The sequence below is a fragment of the Eurosta solidaginis genome, chromosome 2 (genome assembly GCF_040869045.1).
Source record: "Eurosta solidaginis isolate ZX-2024a chromosome 2, ASM4086904v1, whole genome shotgun sequence".
In the NCBI taxonomy this organism is placed as follows: Eukaryota; Metazoa; Arthropoda; class Insecta; order Diptera; family Tephritidae; genus Eurosta; species Eurosta solidaginis.
This window is the reverse complement of record NC_090320.1, coordinates 291,280,358-291,300,829: the sequence shown is the minus strand read 5'-3', so window position 1 is coordinate 291,300,829 and position 20,472 is coordinate 291,280,358. Positions and strand designations below refer to the sequence as shown.

Genomic DNA, 20,472 nt, shown 5'->3' with positions numbered 1-20,472 from the left:
TTTTAAACAGCCCCCCGATAATATCGGCGGTTTGCGATTTTTAATGCGCATTGTGGACTGCGGAGCACATTCAAATTCAAATCAAAGTCCCAAGAGATTTCGAACAACAGTTGATATACATATGTTTTTACTATCTTTTGGCCTCCTTGTTTCAATAGTTCGTCGGGTAGTCCGATGTTCCCGGCGCCTTTCTATTTTCAAGCCATAATATTGCCACTCTAATTGGGGTGGCCAAGGATTGGTGATTCATTTTTGTCGTTCTAACGACAAGGACACTCCCCGAAGTTTTTGTGTTATCGATATTGATGGTCCTTTGCCGGATGTAGATCGCCTGCTAAATATGTGTACGATACATTCATATTTGTAAAAGGATTCCCCGCGAGTATGTGAGGTTGACAATTGGGTTGCGGAAACTGTGTAGCTATAAAGCGTTGTATTGCGCATATCAACCTCTTGAATCCCTTTTTAAGTTCGCAACCTCCCTCGATGGTTATAGTAAGTAATCCTTCCATAGCTTAGGCACACTTATCACTTCGGAAAATATTTTACGGTCCTGAAAGCTTCCGAACGTCTTCGCACTCACGTCCTTCGGCCTTACATTTGTTTCTTCTAAGTAGGTCTTCCTTTTGTAACTACAATAGCACGCTGTTGTTGTTGCATTAACGACAAAGACACTCGGCAAAGGTTTTGGGGATTGTTATCGAAGTTGTTGATCCGGATACGGGATATAGATCCCGTAACAAGCACAATTAAGGTGCCCGACCATCGCGGGAACGATAAATATGACCACATTAAACCTTGAGGGTTTTATGTATACAGTAAAAAAGACTAAGTATTCTATATTAAAGGTGCCAATATATCGCGTCTACATATAAATCTTACTTTTTATGAAATAATTCAGAATACTAGTTAATTATATCTAAACAAACATTGTTACTATTACACTAGTAATCTAAATCAAGTGTACTCTTAATAAAGTCGCTAGATGGTTCCTCTTCTTCGTAATTCCGATACAATGCCCTACCACGATGATTGAAGGTATAAAATGAGGGTAAGTTGCCCAATGTATCCCAAGACTTCTCTTGCATGTCAACTGTAGCACGAATTTCCTTAAAATTACCTACAATTTGAATTAAATTGTAAAGAACCACGAATAAGCTGAGAACGGTCTGCACTACAATCTGAAGCACAAAAAAATATATATATATATATGAGCTCGTTTACTTCATGGCTTTTGTAAAGATTATTTTACTTACATCAACTGGCAGTTGCGTCCAATCTTGTTCTGTTAGCCGCAAATATGTCCGATCTGAAAACAACAAATTGCATTTGATTTCAAAACATATGTTGCCTTATAATACTTACGATGAGCAGCCGAAAAAGCGGCATGTAAAAGGCTCAGGAGCCCTGTTATTAATATAATGCGATTTACTATTTTCGTACCCATGGTTTAATATTCTGCGTTCAGTCAGCAGTGTTAATGTATGCTGATTAACTTAAAAATAGCTAAATTATTTGCTGATAAAATAAGCCGAATTTAATTTCTATAAACAGCTGTTTGGAGGGAGATGGGATAACAAGCGATATACATCGATAAAAAAAATTATAAAAGTCGACTTTAATTCAATACAGTGGTCTCAAAGCTTTTCGCTTAACGTAGAAATCAAAACAAGTTTGATTTTTTCGTAAGACCGTGTCAGCTGATTGCTCTCTCACTAGACAGTAAACTTTTGCGCCCTCAGTAAACTTTTGCGCCCTGTTTGCAGTTAGGTCAATGGCAGTAATTTTTTCTTTGCGACTACGGGCACAAATTTCGCTCAAATGTGTGTACGTACGGCATATGTATACGTACGTTACACACGTCGGTGGGTAACTGCTGCTTTATTCTAATTGATCGGTTGATTTGTGAATAAATTTTACAAAGTGAAAAAATAAATGTTAAACTCATGCCGATCTTGTATTTTCGCTTGAGCGGACGTGCGGTGTCATCCTCGGCTCAACGTCAATTTTCGGGCTTATTTGCGTTGAGTGGAAAGTTAAAATAAGCCAACCTTCTTCGGTGCTCCCATTGGGCGTTTTGACGGAGTTAGGTGAGGCGATACCTCCCTGACCGGAGTTAGGGTTGTCACGGGCACAATAGACCAATGGTCGCAGTGCGATCCTCAATTAATTATCTAGGTTTGTATTCTTTCATTCCTAACAGGAATCAAAAATTCGTTGGAAAAACATGGCGTCTAGCCACATAAAGAGAACAATACAAATTTATATAGAAGGAAATTCTCGAATTTTCCTTAAACGAAGAAAATTGAAACTACAATTATAAAAGTACATCAAAGAATTGGCGTTGGCGTTGTAGCTTTCGAGCTGGCCAAATAATTCGAATTTTACTCGACCTTAAAGCTAAATTAAACTTCCTTAACCCTAACGCCATAGCCGTAACCACACCCATATCCATAACCATCTCAATGTGATCGATTAATGGTGCCTTAACCTAAAAATCGTGAAAATTTCATAAAAATAAAGAAAACGCAAAAAATTACAAACATATTCCACAAAAAATTAGTCTCTTAGTCATAACGTATCCAAAACAATGAAGAAAATCTACAAAAAGTTATTAAATTCACCAACTCAAATATTTTTAGGTTATGAATATGGTGAGAAACCAAAAACCAATTGATTGGCTATGGCGTTAGCGTTATGGTATGGCACCATTAATCGATTACATTGATTTCCATAAGGTAGGTTCGATCAGCTGTTTTATCTGGTTATGGCTTTATGGTTATAAGTCACCATTAATTCGCCCTTTAGGTTAAGTTAGATTGAACTGGCCGGTCCATGAGGACCTCACATTGACTGATTGAGTCCGTAGTGTTACCAGAAGTTTGTTTTAACGACCAAACTGAAAAACGCTATCAAAAACCAGGACCTATGTTATAAAATAATTCCGCCCTCTTGACAAATACTCGAAGCTGCCTAGGACTTAAGCCACTTGCTGCTTCTAGATCTGACAGCTGTATCTGTAGCTGGAGTCTTAGCCTGGCAAGTGCAGGGCACAAGCACAGAACGTGATCGATTGTTTCATCCTCCAACCCGCACTTCCTACATCTGCTATCACTGACCAAGCCTAATTTAAAGGCATGTGACGCCAGAAGGCAGTGTCCAGTCAGAACACCCGTCATGAGTCTACAGTCCTCTCTTTTTAATGATAGAAGCAACTTTGTTAGTCTAAGGTCTACACATAATCTTCGACACCTTACAGCCCCGCGGTTGAACCCACGCCTTTCCGGCTTGGTCGATCATATGCACCTCTCGCCTTCGCCTTTTTTTATTCCCATCTATTCCCATATGCCCTGGGACCCAATATAGATGTATGCTTCTCCCTGTCCCCATTCTCTCCAGCTACTGCTTACACTCTAACACGCATTTATATGCTGTGCTATGCGAAATTATTGCCTTAATTGCTGCTTGACTGTCAATTAACACGATTGCAGCTTGGGCAATTTTCTTCCACGGTTTCTACTGCTTTGGTTACGGCTACTATTTCCGCTTGGAAAACGCTACAGTAATCCGGCAACCTGTAGGATCTGTTTATTTCCGGATCAGCACAGTATACCGCAGACTCCAATCCTTCCACTACTGTGGAACCATCTGTGTACACCCTTGCGCCAACCGTCCACCTCTATTGTGGCGTTAAGATCTCCCTCGAAGCGCAGATAGGGAATCAGGTAGTCTTCGTCTTGTGATTGATGACGCTAAACTACTATGGCCATATGGTCGGCGCTCAAGCTGCCCCTCGCAATCGCTGTAAAAACCCAATGAGAAAGAAAGGGCGATAAGCCCCACGTACACCCCAGCGTTCCTTTACATGCATAAAGTACCGTTGAAGTCTTCTTCACCCTCTCCTCCACGTTGAGCTTCCAAGACAGCTTACTGTCTAGGATGATTCCTAGATACTTTGTGCAAGGTTTCTCCTGTAGGGTCACCCCTCCTAACTTAGGCCTGATCCAATTTGGGACATTGTACCTCTTTGTAAACAAGACCATTAGATGCCAGGTATGAATATCCCGAAGCGCCCGACCCACCAAAGAGCTACTCGTTGGAAGGCAATTTCCACTTATGACAATTGCAACGTCATCCACGTAAGCCGTAAGTCTTACGGGTCTCTCATCATATCGCCTGAGCACTTGGCTGATGACCAGCGTCCACAGTAGAGGTGATAGTACCCCTCCCTGCGGCGTTCCCCTGTCCACTGATTTCGTGGCCTCGTACAATCCCCGTTGTGATGTAATCTTCCTGCAATTTAAAATGCAGCCGATCCATCTGGTTAAGGCTGGATGTACTTTAATGTATTTAAGACCATCCATAATAGCCCAGTTAGAGACATTACTGAAAGCCCCGGCAATGTCCAAGAAGACTCCTAGAGCATATTCGTTATATTCTAGGGCTTTCTCTACGCTTATTACCACCCTATGCAATGCGGTGCCTACCGACTTGCCTTTGGTGTACGCATGTTGTGTTGTGGAGAGCAGCTTTTCATCCACGTTGGACTTTATGTACACATCTATCAGCCTGTCAAAGCTTTTGAGCAGAAATGATGTTAAGCTAATGGGTCTATAATCTTTAGCATACACGTGATCGATCTTTCCCGCCTTTGGTAGGAAAGCTACACGAGCAGTTCTCCAAGAGTGCGGTACATGATTCAGCCTTATGCACCCATCGAATATTATTTTAAGCCATTCCACGACCGCCCTTCTTGAGACTTGTAGCATGGCCGGGAATATACCATCTGGGCCCGCCGATTTAAACTTAGAAAACTTCTTCACTGCCCACTCGATCTTGGTATCGGTCACCAAGCCCGGCACTACCCGCTCCGTGATCGAAGTGCGAGTGCTGTCTGCTGGCTCTTCTAAACCATCTCCCGATGGGAAATGTGTATCGAGAAGCACCTCAAGGGATTCCTCACTATTACGCGATCATTCCCCGTTCTCTTTCTTTATTAGTCCCTGGACTATATTTCCCTTTGCTAGGACTTTTCTCAACCGTGCTGTTTCGCTGGAGCACTTTATGTCCGTACAGAAACTTTTCCATGAAATTCTCTTCGCCCTGGAAATTTCACGCTTGTAGATCCTCAGTAGATCCCTGTACTCGTCCCGACACGCATCGCTTTCCGGGGTCTTTGCTAGCTTAAACATTACCTTTACCTGTCTTCTTAGAAGACTCAGCTCATTGCTCCACCATGGCGACTTTGCTTTTCCTCTGAATTTTCTTAGAGGGCAAGCTTTGTTATACGCAGTCATAAGCGTCCTAGTTAGGAATTCATTAGACTCTTCCAGTTCTTCCACATTGGCAACCTCTTTGGGTTGTCCCAGTTTCGTTTCTACCTGTTTCTGGAATTTAGTCCAGTTTGTTGACCTAGGGTTTCTAAAGGTTCCTCCCTTGTCTACTTTTTTTAGGGGAATGCTGAAGCTAATATACGCATGGTCGGAGAACGATGGTCTATCTAGAACCATCCTATCATACCTTGATATATCACGTTCGGAGCTCAGTGTAATATCCAAAACATTGCTGGATGTTGTACCAATGTATGTATGGACATTTCCCCTGTTGGCTATCTGCAAATTGGTTTGCAGGATGTAACAAAATAGAGATTCGCCTCTCCCGTTCGTATCTGATCCTCCCCACGCATTGTGATGCGGATTTGCATCCGCGCCTATGACCAACCGCCCTTTGCGCCCTTCGTCCTGTACTAGCCTCTTGCACTCTATCGGTGGAACCTCCGCAGCATGGGCAATGTAGCAGGATGCCAGGATAAATGCCTGCTTATTCCTTTGCTCAACGGCCACCATTACGAGGTCCTCAGTAGTGTAATTAGGTAGCATATATGAATGCAGCTATTTCCTTACCATTACTACAGCTCGCACCCGTCCTTCCGTTTGCGCATAGTAAAAGCCAAATTCGCGCGCGCTAAGTCTAGAAACCTTTATTCCCGATGAGAGCCACGGCTCCTGGATCAGCGCCACGTCAAACGAACCCTCCTCAAGGGTTAGCAGGAGTTGGCTCGATGCCACTTTAGTGTGTTGGAGGTTTATCTGTAGGACTCGCAGCACTATTGGGCTGTTTGTCCCCCTCAAGCACCTTCGAAGCCCCCTTCAGCCCCTTGTAACTGTTGTGCCTCGTGTTCCTCTGTGCGACTCACTGCACCATCTGGCTGTTGGTCCTCTTCTAACACCTTCGTGGTGACACCGGCTACATCCACCTGTCTTTTTTCCCTTAGGCTATTGAGGTCCTTTTCGACTTCGCCCACTTCCAGCGTGTTAGGATTTTTATCCACGGGACTTCTTTTCCTGAGTCGCATATATATTTTGCCTGTACCAAAGGACATTTTGCCAAGCTGCGTGTACAAAATATCCTCCGCCTGCTTGTTTATTTGGAAGATGTAGAACTGACCTTCCTCCGTAGGCCGAGATACTGTAAGTACCTTCCAATCCTGTGTCGGTATGTTCGGATTTTGATTCTGCAGAAGTTGCAGTGTATCCTCCGACTTCATCACGCATGGTATCCATACCTTAACTTTTGGTACCGTGGGGATTTGCTCTTTATCCACCACCTCAAACCGCGCGTTCGTGCCTTGCCTTTGGAGGTTAGCAACCACTTCCTCCAGCCACCGCAAGCTCGCGATATTGTCGCACGCTATCATCTTCACACCATTATACCATCCCCCCGAATCAAAGGTTGGAAGGGGCTTACTTGGTTGTCCCCGCATTATCTTAAGCATTAAGGTAATAAGTTCCCTTTCTACAGATCTCCACCTTTCAGTAGTCATCTGTTCGAAAGGACTGCTACGATCAACCAGCACCACAGTCAGTGACTGCTTTGCCACATCACTCATCTTCTCGGGAAAAGCCGGAGTCTTAGTGTTAACTCCCTTTGGCGCCTCCGACAAATGCCGGAGTCTTAGCTTTAACTCCCTTTAGCACTTCCGAGAAAGCCGGAGTCTTAGCGCTATCTCCCTTTGGCTTATCTCCTACTTCCGTAGTTGGAATTTCCCTCTGGCTCGCAGCTTTCGAGGTAGTTGCTACCTCGCTATTGGTGCCCATCTGTCTTACAGTTTTGGGTCTACTTGTCTTGTCTATGCGACTGCCCTGCCTCGCGGCTCTGGGACTGGGTCCTTTCTGCCTCTTGAAAGCAGGCTTGTCGCCTTCCGCCAAACGTTGCCTCTTCGTTCTGCCATTCGACGCTTCTTCCTCCTCGTACCGGTTGCAGAACCGAGGGTTTCTAGCAGCAAATCTTTTGAACTGTCTTCGACCTACTTCTACCGCATCATGGGCCCATTCCAAGCACTCGATCTCCACTTCTGTTGGGTCGACCACTGCTCCCAGGCGTTGGACAATTCTTAGTGCTGCACGGTACTGCGAGAGAGCTCTTTTGCTTCCTCTGCTCCGTACTCTTCTCCACTCTTCTACTCCGTTTTCATTTGCGTGCTTTTCCAACATGGAGTTTATTGAATCAGCACTGCTCTCGCTCCCCGAGTCCGACGCATCGCTTAATGCGTATTCGTCGTCCTTGGCTTGCGACTCAGTCCTCCTCTTATCATCCTCCTTATTACAATAATGAGTCGTTCATCTTGGTCGTACGATCACCTGCCTGACAAGGCGTGCTCAGCGGTCCAGTATTATATACGGGGAAAGAACCGTCAGCCACAGCAGCGCCCCTGTGGTAAGGCCATCAATACTTCTCGAGTGGCCCGGTATCGGGAAGGCTCCGTTCGAATACAGCCGAATTGGAGATCGGCTATGCCCTCACACCAACCTACCCTACCACAAAAAGGAAAACGTTGTTCAAATTTCTCATAGCTCAAATCGCTCAGTAGTTCCAGTGATCAACGATCACCAAGAATGTATTGTTTTTAAAATCAGACTCTGGATCATCCGTAATCATCTCATTTCCATTATCTTCAAAACGTCTTTTGGGTTTCCCTTTCGAATGTCCGGAAACTTTGGCGAGATGTTCAATTGAATAACAACTGTTTCGCATTCGTTTAAAATTGCTTCCCATTGGTTCTTGATCAACTTCAAATCACCTAATAAGGCATCTAGATGTCGGAGCTCAACATCTATGGTGGCGTCTCTAGCTTCGAGTACGACGCTTCTTTCATTGATGGTAGTCAGTATTATGGACCAAGTTGAGGACAGCAAGACACATTCGTTGATGTAACATCTCCGTATGCTTGTGCAGTCAAATTTAGCTTAAGTAATGCGTTTAGTGCTTGTATTAATCCTGGAACATTGTTTGCGAATGGTCATGATTGCCTCAATTCTAGCCGACCACCTAGTGTCTGAAAGACTGTGAAGAGAGCTCAATACATTTTTTTTGAGGATGTCCCATGTTTTTGTTGTTGTTGTTGTAGCGATAAGGACACTTCCCGAAGGCCTTGGGGATTATTATCGAGTAGATGGTCCTTTGCCGTATGCAAATCCGGTACGTACCGGTAATAAGCCCTACCATCTAGGGAATGATTTTTTATGACCACATGCGACCTTCTAGGTCATCCCGTCCATCTGAGGATGTCCCATCGTTGTGGATGCTGCTGAAAATAGTAAAACATTTTTGTACAACTCCGAAGAAAGCCGTACAACATTCTGCAGCATCAACACCACATAAATTGAGACTGTGGGTTGCACAAGGCGAGTAACCAGCATTCGAGTTTTTGTCTAGAATGTGACGTAGTGTTCCGTTGTAAGCTCCTTTCATATTGGCGCCGTTATCGTACCCTTGTGCACGACAATCTTTTAATGGAATTTCATGTTTACCTAGAGTATGACAAATTAAATCAGCGATTCCCTGACCAGATTTTTTGGTTACAATCCACGAAACCGTTCTTGAATTGTAAAATTTGTTGCTTTCGAGTTGAAATGGAGGTAGCGCACAATGAACGTAGTCTGATCAACGTGAAAAGCATCAGGCGTAAGTAACATCAACGATAGTAGCAAAATACTTGGTTTTCTTGCCTTGATCTAATATAGATTCCTTCACGTGTTTTGCAAGATAGTGAACTTGTAAACGTTTGTGCTGCTGTTGTGAAATCCTAACTTTCTCCAAATGATCTCTAAGTATCGGATCATAATGGCTTATGAGTTCTAAGATGCCCAAAAAATTTCCATTGTTTCATTCACCATGATATATACTTGGCCTCATTCACCCAAAAATAAAATAGTGTCCAAAATTCTATATAAAATTTCTTTCCACTTTTGAGTTTCAGTGATAAGTGTATCAATTGTGGCCTCCTTTTGAATAACATTTTGTAAAGATCGCAATTGAATATAACATTTAATGTGATCTTGAGTATTTTCGTGTGCTGGCAGTTTATCGTATAGCTTCTTCCACACCTGGAATTTCGAATATCCGCCAGGACAACAAATTTTACGTCGATTTAAAGTATTGGTGCTTAACAGACGACATGGTAGGCAATAAAAAGCATTGCTACTGGCACTCCACACCAAGCAGTCACGCTCCACTTTTTCCCATTTGGCAAGATTCTCGACGAATTATTTCGTTGACTTCTTCAGATCGCACAGTGTTTCGTGTAGAACAAGCTAGCTGGACAAAAACGAAGTTCTTATTCCAAGAAAAGTGTAATGAGAAATGAAAGAAAACAAACAAAATAACGGGATTTTTGCTTTTTTTGATATTTCTGCTCATATATATTGAGTAATTGAAGTACAGGAGTGGCCGTAAAATGCATTGATTAATTTGCAAAATTCTTGTTGAATATTGAGCTTCATATTTCTTTTAAGTGAACACTTTTATATAATTTTTTTGATGGATTCTAAGCTCGAAGGAAAGTAAAATTTTTTAATAGTAATTCTTTCACAATTAGAGTATTTTCAATATATTTAACATTCCGTTATTAAGAAGAAAAGGTATTTTTTCTCTATATATTTTTAAATTTAGGAACAAAAAAGTTACATACATCCGCGGACATCAGGGCTAAATTTTACATATGTTATAGCCGCAAGTATTCTCTAATAGCCGAAAGAAAAAACCATTGCGAATTCTTTGCACATCTATTTTAAATTTTTTTTTTGTAGATTTAGTTATCTCTACATATAAAATAGGATGTATGTACGTACCAGCTCCGACGAGATATTTGAACCTTTAAAGCTGATCTACACACGACAAACCCAATTCCCAGGTACAGGGGACAAACACGTAGCCATAAAAACACACAAAAGGTCAACAAGAGCACACCAAAAGCAAAAAGGCGAAGATCACTGACTTCAACCTTCCACAACCTACCGCACCAGTCACCAAGGCATAAAAACAGGTACATACAAAGCAATCCTAATGCAGGTATAACCACACTGGAAGGCTACACAAAACAACCCCATTTGTTAGCATCTACGCCAATACCTGAATGTAGTATAAATACTGCACAACTGAAAACAAATCAGAACGATCAACAACACTTAAGATGGCAGCACAACAATCATCAACTATTCACCCTGTCGGAAAATCAACAACACAAAGCAGTTTAGTTATAACCGTACCAAGAACGGAGTTTTTTGACATTTGGGTTCAACATTCGAAGGAAATCAGATATAACGAATTATTGAGTTTTGTTGTACTTAAGTACGATTTAAGCGAAGCAGCCGAGTATTCGATAAAAAGTTTAAGCTTACAAATATCGGCATATTCGTCGAAGCTGGATCAAAAGTGGAACACTTCTGGAAGACATAAGGAGCGATTTTTGAATAAAAACTCGGAGTGACTTTCGGGTCCAGACTTCACATTTACAATAACGGTGTTCTAAATGTTGCTATCAGACCAGCCAACCACTTCTTCAGGTAACCTTGGCCCCGGAAGACGAAAGAAGGACTTTGTTAGCTACAGTGAAAAAACCAAACGGCGTCGAGTGGATGACCTCTTACAATCTAGAAGTCCTGGTAAATTACTTTATGCGGCAGAAGTCTCAACGCGTATGTCCGGCAACAGAAATGTTGCTAACATTATAAAAAAATCACAGGAACACTCAAATATCCGGAAAAAAGATGACATGTGAGCCAGATGCAATATGCTTGAGCAATGTAGAAGCTTTAGCATACTACGTAGATAGCAAGTCGACGACTCATAGGTACAAAACGACTCGGAAGTGGAACATCAAGGCAGGCCATAAAGTTTATCCATCATTTTATAGTCTAAGAAAAGCTAAGGCAGAATGCTATCCAAATGAAATTAATGTGGGTGAAACACGTGGGGAAATTAAAGTCCAGTCCGTATTGGATAAAACTGTTGAGCATTTAGTTTTAGCAAATCAAGAAGTTTTTGTTAGTTTATTACCTACAAACTTGACGTATACTTTAATCAGCAAGTGGGGTTGCGATCGAAGCTCTGACCATAGTACATATAAGCAAAAGTTTACATGCAGTTCTGACACTGATGAGTTTTTGTTTATATTTTCTTTCGTTTCTCTTCAATTACAGGATGAAAAAGGTAACATTGTTTTGCAGAATCCTCGACCTTCTTCTACCATGTATTGTCGTCCAATTAAATTTATTTTTTCTAAACAAATAAAAGATAACCTACCCTATAACTATTTGTTGGATCAGGTTTTATTTAATATAAATCTGTTGTCTTTTCTACTTTGTACGATACTTTACTTTTAAGTTTTTGTAATAAGTAATTTTCACATAATTAATTTAATTATTTACATTGTTATTATTATTATTGTAATTCACTTTTACATTCCTGACTGGTACTATAAAATAATTGTGTAAAAATTGTAGTGCCAGGATAAATACTCAAATAAATACAAAACATGTATGGACATATGTACAGTCACTCACATAAATAAGTAGACACCCCTTTTTGGACAATTCTTACAATTTTCGCTTTCGCAAATTTATTTTAACTAATTTCCCATAAGAAAATTTGTCACAATCTATAACAAAAACTAAATTATATTTAAAAAATGGTTGAAAAATTCGACGAATTTTCATAAAAAATTTTAATTTTTTTCCGAATTTTTAGAATTTTTTAGAGTATTGAGATTTGTAGTCCATTCAATTTAAGTACAATAAAGTAATATTCTTGATTCCTTTACATATTTTTGGATCTATGTCACTTATTCACATGAGTTACTGTATATAAAATAAGCAAATGTATGCATATGAAGTAAAATTTTGGAAAAAAATAAAAAAAAGAACATATGGCTGAAAAAAATGACGTAGTTGTAATAAATGACTGCATATGGAACGGAAAATCTCATAAAATAATTTTGTCCAGCTAGCTTGTTCTACACGAAACACTGTGGATCATAAAAACTCATTATTCACGGTACCGATATCCTCAGAAACCCTGGGCCCGGGGGTAATCCCCGCATTGCCCCACCCCTCTCTGCGGGCCTGGGTACAGGTAGTGGATTTAGATATAAACTAACAGGTATAGTATAAGAAAAAGGTAGACAAGAGGACTCCCTCCAGGCGAAAGAAAGATTTGTATATCCATATGTTTGTCTTATTACTGTATCAAGCCAGAACTGGTCGAATGTTTTGGCATAAATTTTGCACGCAGATAGCTAAGAGTCTGACATAGTTTTTTCGGCAGGGGATCGACGACTCTAGAAATAGACACTTTTTTAAAATATATTTTAATAGCTATAACTCTTACAATATCTGACATGACTAAAGCCCGCTTGCAGGACGCCAAGATATCTTATGAAGTCAGAGTAAGCTTCCTATTGGGGGTTAAACTGATACAAGTTTGACAAATCTTAAAATTAACTTTAAACAAGTAAAGGTGTCTAAGTTCGAGTGTCACCGAACATTATATACTCGGCGTGACCTTTAATTGTACATTTGATTTCAGATATATTAGTTTTCTACATAACACGTAGCACCGCCCGTTTAAAAAAAATGTCTCGCCATTCCCTCTTACAATAAAACTTGATTCAAAACTATTTTTTACTAAGTTATAGCTTATTGTTCTAGTCTACGATCCTTTTAAACTTGTTTTATATCTAAGTTGTCGTGGTTTTTAACCGATTCCGTCCATTTTTACTAGAAATATTTTCTGCTATAAGGAAAATATGTGTACACAATTTCATTACGTGTTAATTTTTCTTCGAGTTATGGCTCCCGAAACATAGAAGATTACTTAGTCATAAAAGGGGCGGTGCCACACCCATTTTCAAAAATTTTAGTGTTTTCCAATTTAATGTTATAATTCAATTTAGAAAGTAAAATTCTATTGATACAAAGCTCTTTTTCGCTAAGATATAGCTTATTATTTTCGTCTACTACCCTTTTTAAAATCTTTTATATAAAAGTGGGCGTGGTCTTTAACCGATCTCGTCCATTTTTTCTAGAAATATTTCTTGCTATAGGGAAAATTTGTTGTGTACCCAATTTTATTACGATCCGTTAATTCTTCTAGTTAGGGCTCCCGAAACGACGAAAATTGCTTAGTCATAAAAGGGGCGGTGTCACGCCCATTTTTTAAAATTTGAAGTTTTTCCTATTTATTGTTATAAATCAACTTGGGAAATGAAATACCATTGATATAAAGCTCTTTTTTGCAAAGTTATAGCTTATTTTTATTCGTCCACGACCCTTTTAAAAATCATTTATATAAAAGTGGGCGTGGTCTTTAACCGAATTCGTTAATTTTTCTTCAAAGCATTCCTTACAGAAAAGGCCGAATTTTGTTACGATAGGTTTAACGATTTTTGATTTATGATTAATAATATTTTTAAAATTGATTTTATCACAAGTGGGCGGTACCACGCCCGTTTTTTCAAATTTTTATCAAGAGTCTCAGTATCAGTTCACACGTCAAATTTCAACATTCTAGGTGTATTATTTACTAAATAATCAGGTTTTTAGTGCTTTCCAAAATGTTATATGTATATATAAAAAGTGGGTGTGGTTATTATCCGATTTCGCTCATTTTCAATACCAATCTATTCTGGGTCCAGATAAGCTCGTGCACCAAATTTGGTGAAGATATCTCAATATTTACTCTAGTTATCGTGTTAACGGACAGACGGACGGACATGGCTCAATGAAGTTTTTTTTCGATGCTGATGATTTTGATATATGGAAGTCTATATCTATCTCGATTCCTTTATACCTGTACAACCAACCGTTATCCAATCAAAGTTAATATATATAAAGCACACTGAGTATAAAAATATCACTTGCCGTTCTGGGCCTAAGGACCATGCTATATAATACTACTGGCATACCTCTATCGTAGCTGAAGCTCATCAATATGCTAATAAAATCTGAATAAAATATTTAGGCTCCCTTTTGTCACGCATACCTTCATTCATCTATGTGTAGGAGTATTTTCAAGTCAAGACTGCACATTTTCACAAAATTAATTTAAATTACATATGTACATATATGCATTACTAACATACTTACCTATCTACTAACAAGAATATAGTATGTGGGAAGATAATTAATATACACATATAGTCATTTAATATACTACATACATATATTCGTCAATTAAATGTAACGTATTTATAATCCCTATTGACATTGACCTACATACAAAGCCAAATGCACACAGTTGGAATTTAGGGAACTGATTTCTACAACAACAAAGGAAATTATATGGTTCGCATGTGCGATGAAGTCAGAGGACAATCCGAGTACATACCTATGGCAATGAAAGATATTTTCCGAATCTCGACCTACGGAGGTCAGCATTGTATCTTTCAAATCGAGGGCGAAGAAAATGCTGTTTGGGGGCGCAGGGGTATTTATGTCAGTCTTAGGTACATTTATGTAAATTTTAAACTGAAAACTGAGCGATAGGCTCAAATAGCGTAATAAAGAGCAAGAGCTTAGCATTACATTCAGCTAGAGGACTCATAATGTGGACGTCCTTGATAGGAAATCATTTTTAGATGCTCCATTTATCACCTCTAAAAGCTTCGCTCGTTTTACTTAGGATAAGGGACTTATGGTAAGAAAGCTATTATATTAGGCTTCACAGTCGTTATTCGATATAAATATTAACACACATGCCTACATACATATATATGACTTCATTCATAGTTTGCTTACCTTTAAAGACAGTTTGATCATTAACGTCACGGTGACCATCCGTTGGTTAAGATTTAGTTCGTAACTACACTTTGCAAAAATCATCTCATACAACAATCGCAGGAATATTCGAGCAACTGAGGCGGCCTAAGTTCGATGTGAACAGTACAGAAAATTGGGATCGCAAAAGTTGTACACAAGCTCATCGGCGGTAGGATAAAGGCCAAAATGACAGCGGATATCACCAGTTAAGTGGTTGGGAGACCAACAGCCCGTAGCAAAGCCGTAGGATTGGGAGTGTCGGTGTTGACGTAGGAGCTATTTCTACGTGTTTTTTGAGGCTGCTGACAGATGTTCGCTAATGAAACAAGTGGCACTGTGCGAATAGGAAAATTTAACTATTTTATTAAACAAAATAATGACTGCATTAAGTGTGTATGAAATTGGTATAAGTGTTGATCTATTAGGTAATTCACAAGGTTTTCTATTCGCCGTATGTGCTATGTTTTAAGGGCAAATTAAACTTCCTTCCGCCATAGTCGTAAGCATACCCATATCCATAACCATCTCCATTTTGATCGATTGATGGTGTCATAACCTTAATCAGCGCCATTTTCATAAAAATGAGGAAAACGCAAAAAATTACAAACATATACCACAAAAAATAAGTGTCTTAGTCAAAACGTATCCAAAACAATAAATAAAATATATAAAAAGTTAATAAATTCACCAACTCAAACATTTTTCGGTTATGGATATTGCGAAAACTCAAAAACCAATTGGTTGGCTGATATGGTTATGGCTTTAACGTTATGGTATGGCACCATTAATCGACTACATTGATTTTCATAAGTTTGGTTCGATCAGCTGTTTTATCTGGTTATGAATAAGTCACCATTAATTGGTCTCTTAAGGGCCAGTTAAACTTCCTTAACACTAAAGCCATAATCGTAACCATATTTTACTTATCCATATCAAATTGGCATTAGTTATTGGTGCCTTAACCTAAAAATCGTGAAAGTTTCATAAAAATAAAGAAAACGCAAAAAATTACAAACATAAACCACAATAAATAAGTCTCTTAGTCAAAACATTTCCAAAACAATAAATAAAATCTACAAAAAGTTAATAAATTTTCCAACTCAAATATTTTTATGTTATGGATATGGCGAAAAACCAAAACCAATTGGTTGGCTATGGTATGGTTATGGCGTTAGCGTTATGGTTTGGAACCATTAATCGATTACATTGATTTCCATAAGATTGGTTCGATCAGCTGTTGTATCTGGTTATGGATAAGTCTCCATTAATTGGCCCTTTAATCAAATTGGAAACCATGTAAAAACTCAAGTCTTAAAATTTAACATATATACGACACTCTTGTGAATTGGTCATGTGTCTTATTTACTTCCTTTACATTAGTTTAGTTTCATGTTTGTCTGCGAATATCAGTGCAAAATTGGTGTAACTTGCAAGATATTTTGAGTAATTTCCCGTGGAACTAGACTCTTGAAACTTGGAGCATACTTAAAAACCTTCAGATGACAATGCAACAAGAGGGAACATATTTTCGCTAGATGGCTCAGGGATCGTTAAATTATAAAACAAAATGGCCCGAATTTAAAATGTTTTGCTTTTGAATTTTAAGGAACTTGCCCTTAACTTAGAAACCTGAAACTTTGGAAAGAGCTTAGGGCCCCAATAAATTTTTATATTTAGTATAAAGTATATTGGACAGTGTTGTAGCGACCGATAAATATATAAGTATTTAGAAAATGCATTTAGAACCGTGGAACTCAATGGCAATGCAAGCATGAGGGGGAAAAAAGTTCACTAGGTGGCGCAGGGATCGTTATCTTTAAAAAATCGTCCAAATTTGGAAATTAAGATTTCGAGTTTAAGGTAACTTTTCCACAACCTTTAGAACTGACTCTTTGAAGATAACTGCGGGATTAATTAAGTTGTAATATTTAGGATAAAGGAATTGGCTATTCAGAAAATTTTGTTAGCCCATGTGGAATCTTGTGATCGATTTTTGAGTAACTTCTTCATTTAGCTACAAACTAGAAACTTTTGACTTAGTTCAGAGCACCGTGAAAATGCAACAGAAGGATACTCGAACTCCAACAGCCCCACCTACTAAGTCAAGATAAAATAAAAAAATCATACGAGAATTTGAATCATTCGGTTGATTCAGATCTAACGCCGTAGAAAATTAGAGGGGTGAAATTTTAAAGGTACATATTTCAGAGACAAAAGGGTATAAAACACCTATTACAAAAACAGGAGCGCCAGGATCGAGGTCCTCAGTAAATCAAACGCAGAGCGGGAATGTTATGATTAATTTTCAAATTACTTGCCATTGAACTTTAATCTTTACACATAGTTAACAGCAACGAAAGAATACTACAAAAGGAGAAAATAAAAAGAAGCAAAACAGTTTTAAACACTTCCGTTATATAAATGGATTATAACGCCAAAGAAGATGTGTGCTTGAGCATAGATGATGGATTTTGATTTTGAAATTATAATAATAGGTATGGTTAACAGATTATCAGAAACAAAATTATAATGGTGACGCAAAGTTTCCAATTTTGAGTAATTGTTCGGTAATTACGATCTTCCACTATAATTTTATATCTGGTAAGTGTTTAGCATACCCTTGTTAAAATTTTAAAGAAATTGTTTAACTCTTCGTCAGATACATTTTTCGATAATCACATTAGGTACACATGAGTCTGGCTGGACCCACATACAAATTGTATGCATTTACGTTGAAATATAGGAGTGATATGCAACATTTTTTTTTTTGAACCTTTTAATTGTATGTTATTTACATATTTATTAAATTACTTATTTTTATTTTGAAAAATAAGTAAAGAAAAATATCAATTATATTCTCTAAATACATTGGGAGATATTGACAAATAATTACCAAAACACTTTATTATTCTTGCGGAATACAACAGAAGCAAACGTAGTCGATTTTTGAATGTTACTGACAAACCGGCTCTGCACATTTCGAGCAAAAGAATCGGGTCTTTCTCCGGATCTTTGCATCTGATTCTGCACACAGTTGACAATATTTCTTTGTAGCTAATGTATCTGCGACGCTTTTTGTAGGATTTAAGAGGGGTTTCTAAAAAAGGTAGAAAAAATGAGAAACCAAAGAAATTGCAATAAAAATTATAAAAAGTTTTACAAATTTAGAAATACTTATGTTTATTTGTTTTTCTAAGAAGGCCTCTATAGCTGTCCGCGTGCTAAATTGTTTGGAGATATGAACGTTGTTCATTCTTTCTTCAACGTTTGGTAGAACCAACGAACTACCAAGTGTCCATAGGAAGTTGCGTCGAGCGTCATTTTTTTTGGTATTTTTCCTTGAAAATGCAGTAAGATGCCAGTCCCATAACATCCAGCATATTACAAAAAAGGTTGTTGAACGTTTCGTAGTAAAATGCGTTACCATCTGGTCCATACAATCGACACCAACTTTATTTTTATTATAAAACAATATTGCTTCAGGTTTTTTTGCTTCATCAAAACACTCTTTTGTGTAATGTACGGTGGAAATCAAATTGACTACTTTGTTCTTTTTCGGCACATAACTGCAAATTGATACCAAATTGTCGTGAAATCCGAAACAAGATGAAAGAATGAGACGAGCAGGACTTTTTTGAATTCGCTGGGAATACATCTCTTATTGGCCCGAATAGTGCCAACGAAAGCCATACCAATTTTGGCGAGACGCTTTGCACCCTACACGGTTGTAAAGAAATTACCTGCAACAACTGTGCGCCCGGTGTTAGAGTACGGCTTAGCGAGCTGTAACAGTACATTTTCACCTTGATTTACTTCTCTTTCCTCGCCTTCATTTCGTCCTGTATACAATTTTCCTTGTAATGGGTATTTAGTTTTGGAATCACATGCCCACCAAACTTTGATGCCATATTTCGCTGGCTTTGAAGGTATGTATTAGGTGAATTTGGTTTTTCCTCGATATGGAAATAACTGCTCATCAACTACAATTGCCTCATGAGGTTCGTAGTTATTTGCCAGATTTTGGTTTAGAAAATTCCAAATATCACGAATTGGTGCCGCTTTGTCCAACTGTTGACGATGTTCACGAGTACGACTGTCGTCAAACCGGATATGACGAGCCAGGGCAACGAAGCGATGGACATGGCAGCTCTAAAGATTGGTAGGTTATCCGTACGCCACAAAACATCTGCTTTTTGCATATTATTGTGTGTAACATCAGCTGCAAAAAGAACGCCCAAGAAGGCATCCAATTCAGCTTCAGTCATATCTTTCCAAGTTTTTTGTTGCTTGTCAGGGTTGGCCTTATTCCGCTTCTCAGTTATGTCTTTGGCGTAACGATTTGTTTCTTTTATAATAATAAAAGAAATGTTTTGAGTAAAACATTTTTTGAATAGCTCGATCGCAATGGAATTATTTTCTTTTGGTCCTGCACGAAATCGCATGATATTGTGTGCTCGAAAACGAACTGCGCTTGGTGCATTTTTGCTCCATCTTGTGCCATCTTTACCATACAAAAAGTCATTCGAATTATGTCCTTCCATTGTTTCTACGAACTCATCATCACCATCATCATCAGCGTCATCATCATCATCAAAGGATAATTAATGTGGTTGGATTATTGGGTCGTTATCGATGTCTGAAGCTTCATTGCCAGCAATACAATCCAAATCCTCGATGTCATTGTAAACATCAGGTAGGTTTATCGGTTGAAGTTTATCTTCAAGTTCTTCAGCAGCCCTTTCACGTTCCAAATCGTTAACTAAAGCATCTGCTATACGTTCATAAAATTCACTGTCAAAGTTTCTTCTATGCGGTCGAGTGTTATAAACAAGAAAACAACTCTTTTTCGACCGACCAAATTCAAAAATATGAACTAAAAAGAATATCAACTCTTGCCATGACAAAAAGCAAAGGTTGCCTTGACACTGAAAAAATGCATTATGCGCGGTTGCATGCAAAATATTACATAGAAATGTGTGTGGGTCCAGCCAGACCTATGTGTTACGAATGTGATGTATTAATGAACATATCTACACAACTAGATATATATATCAGATATCAAGATGATTTTTTTTATAAATCGAAGTATGATTAAATTTTCGGAAGCTACCTAAAATTTCAAACATCTAGCTTAACCCAAAGTGGTCTTTTTTGGAGATTAAAAATGGAAAAGGTCTGGCTGGACTCATGTGTAAGACGAAGGGTTAAAATTGTTTATCTTCTTTTGATCAAAGTTAAAGAATATGGTCACCGCGCTGATGGGTCAACGCTAATTCGCAAGTAATTTACTTTAAACACGCTCACATGTGCCACCAGTTCACACCATTAATAAATCAAACCGTTTTGAATGTTAGTCTTCAACCAGTGGCGTAACAAT

General features: G+C 38.6%; 2 protein-coding genes across 2 annotated transcripts in view; one reads left to right on the top strand and one right to left on the bottom strand.

Annotated features, from left to right (window-relative positions):
- Window positions 1-805: 805 nt before the first annotated feature.
- EMC5 (ER membrane protein complex subunit 5) lies at window positions 806-1,573 on the bottom strand. Its single transcript, XM_067770109.1, has 3 exons — window positions 1,366-1,573; window positions 1,257-1,309; window positions 806-1,181 (listed from the first exon to the last, which is right to left on the bottom strand). The coding sequence occupies exons 1-3, from the start codon at window positions 1,445-1,447 to the stop codon at window positions 945-947; spliced, it is 372 nt and encodes a 123-aa protein (XP_067626210.1). The 5' UTR covers window positions 1,448-1,573; the 3' UTR covers window positions 806-944.
- Window positions 1,574-1,949: 376 nt separating this feature from the next.
- LOC137242853 (uncharacterized) overlaps window positions 1,950-20,472 on the top strand; it is a 44,425-nt gene continuing 25,902 nt past the window's right edge. The window contains exon 1 of the mRNA XM_067770108.1: window positions 1,950-2,178. Within this exon, the coding sequence (XP_067626209.1) occupies window positions 2,145-2,178 (34 nt within the window). The 5' untranslated portion in view covers window positions 1,950-2,144. The remainder of the gene's footprint in view (window positions 2,179-20,472) is intronic.

Bases quoted from the DNA above. Each gene is read 5' to 3' on its own strand.
- EMC5 (XM_067770109.1), bottom strand. From the start codon at position 1,447: ATGGGTACGAAAATAGTAAATCGCATTATATTAATAACAGGGCTCCTG. The intron at 1,310-1,365 runs GTAAGTATTATA...TGTTGTTTTCAG, and splicing joins CGCTTTTTCGGCTGCTCATC to ATCGGACATATTTGCGGCTA. The intron at 1,182-1,256 runs GTAAGTAAAATA...TTTGTGCTTCAG, and splicing joins GGACGCAACTGCCAGTTGAT to ATTGTAGTGCAGACCGTTCT.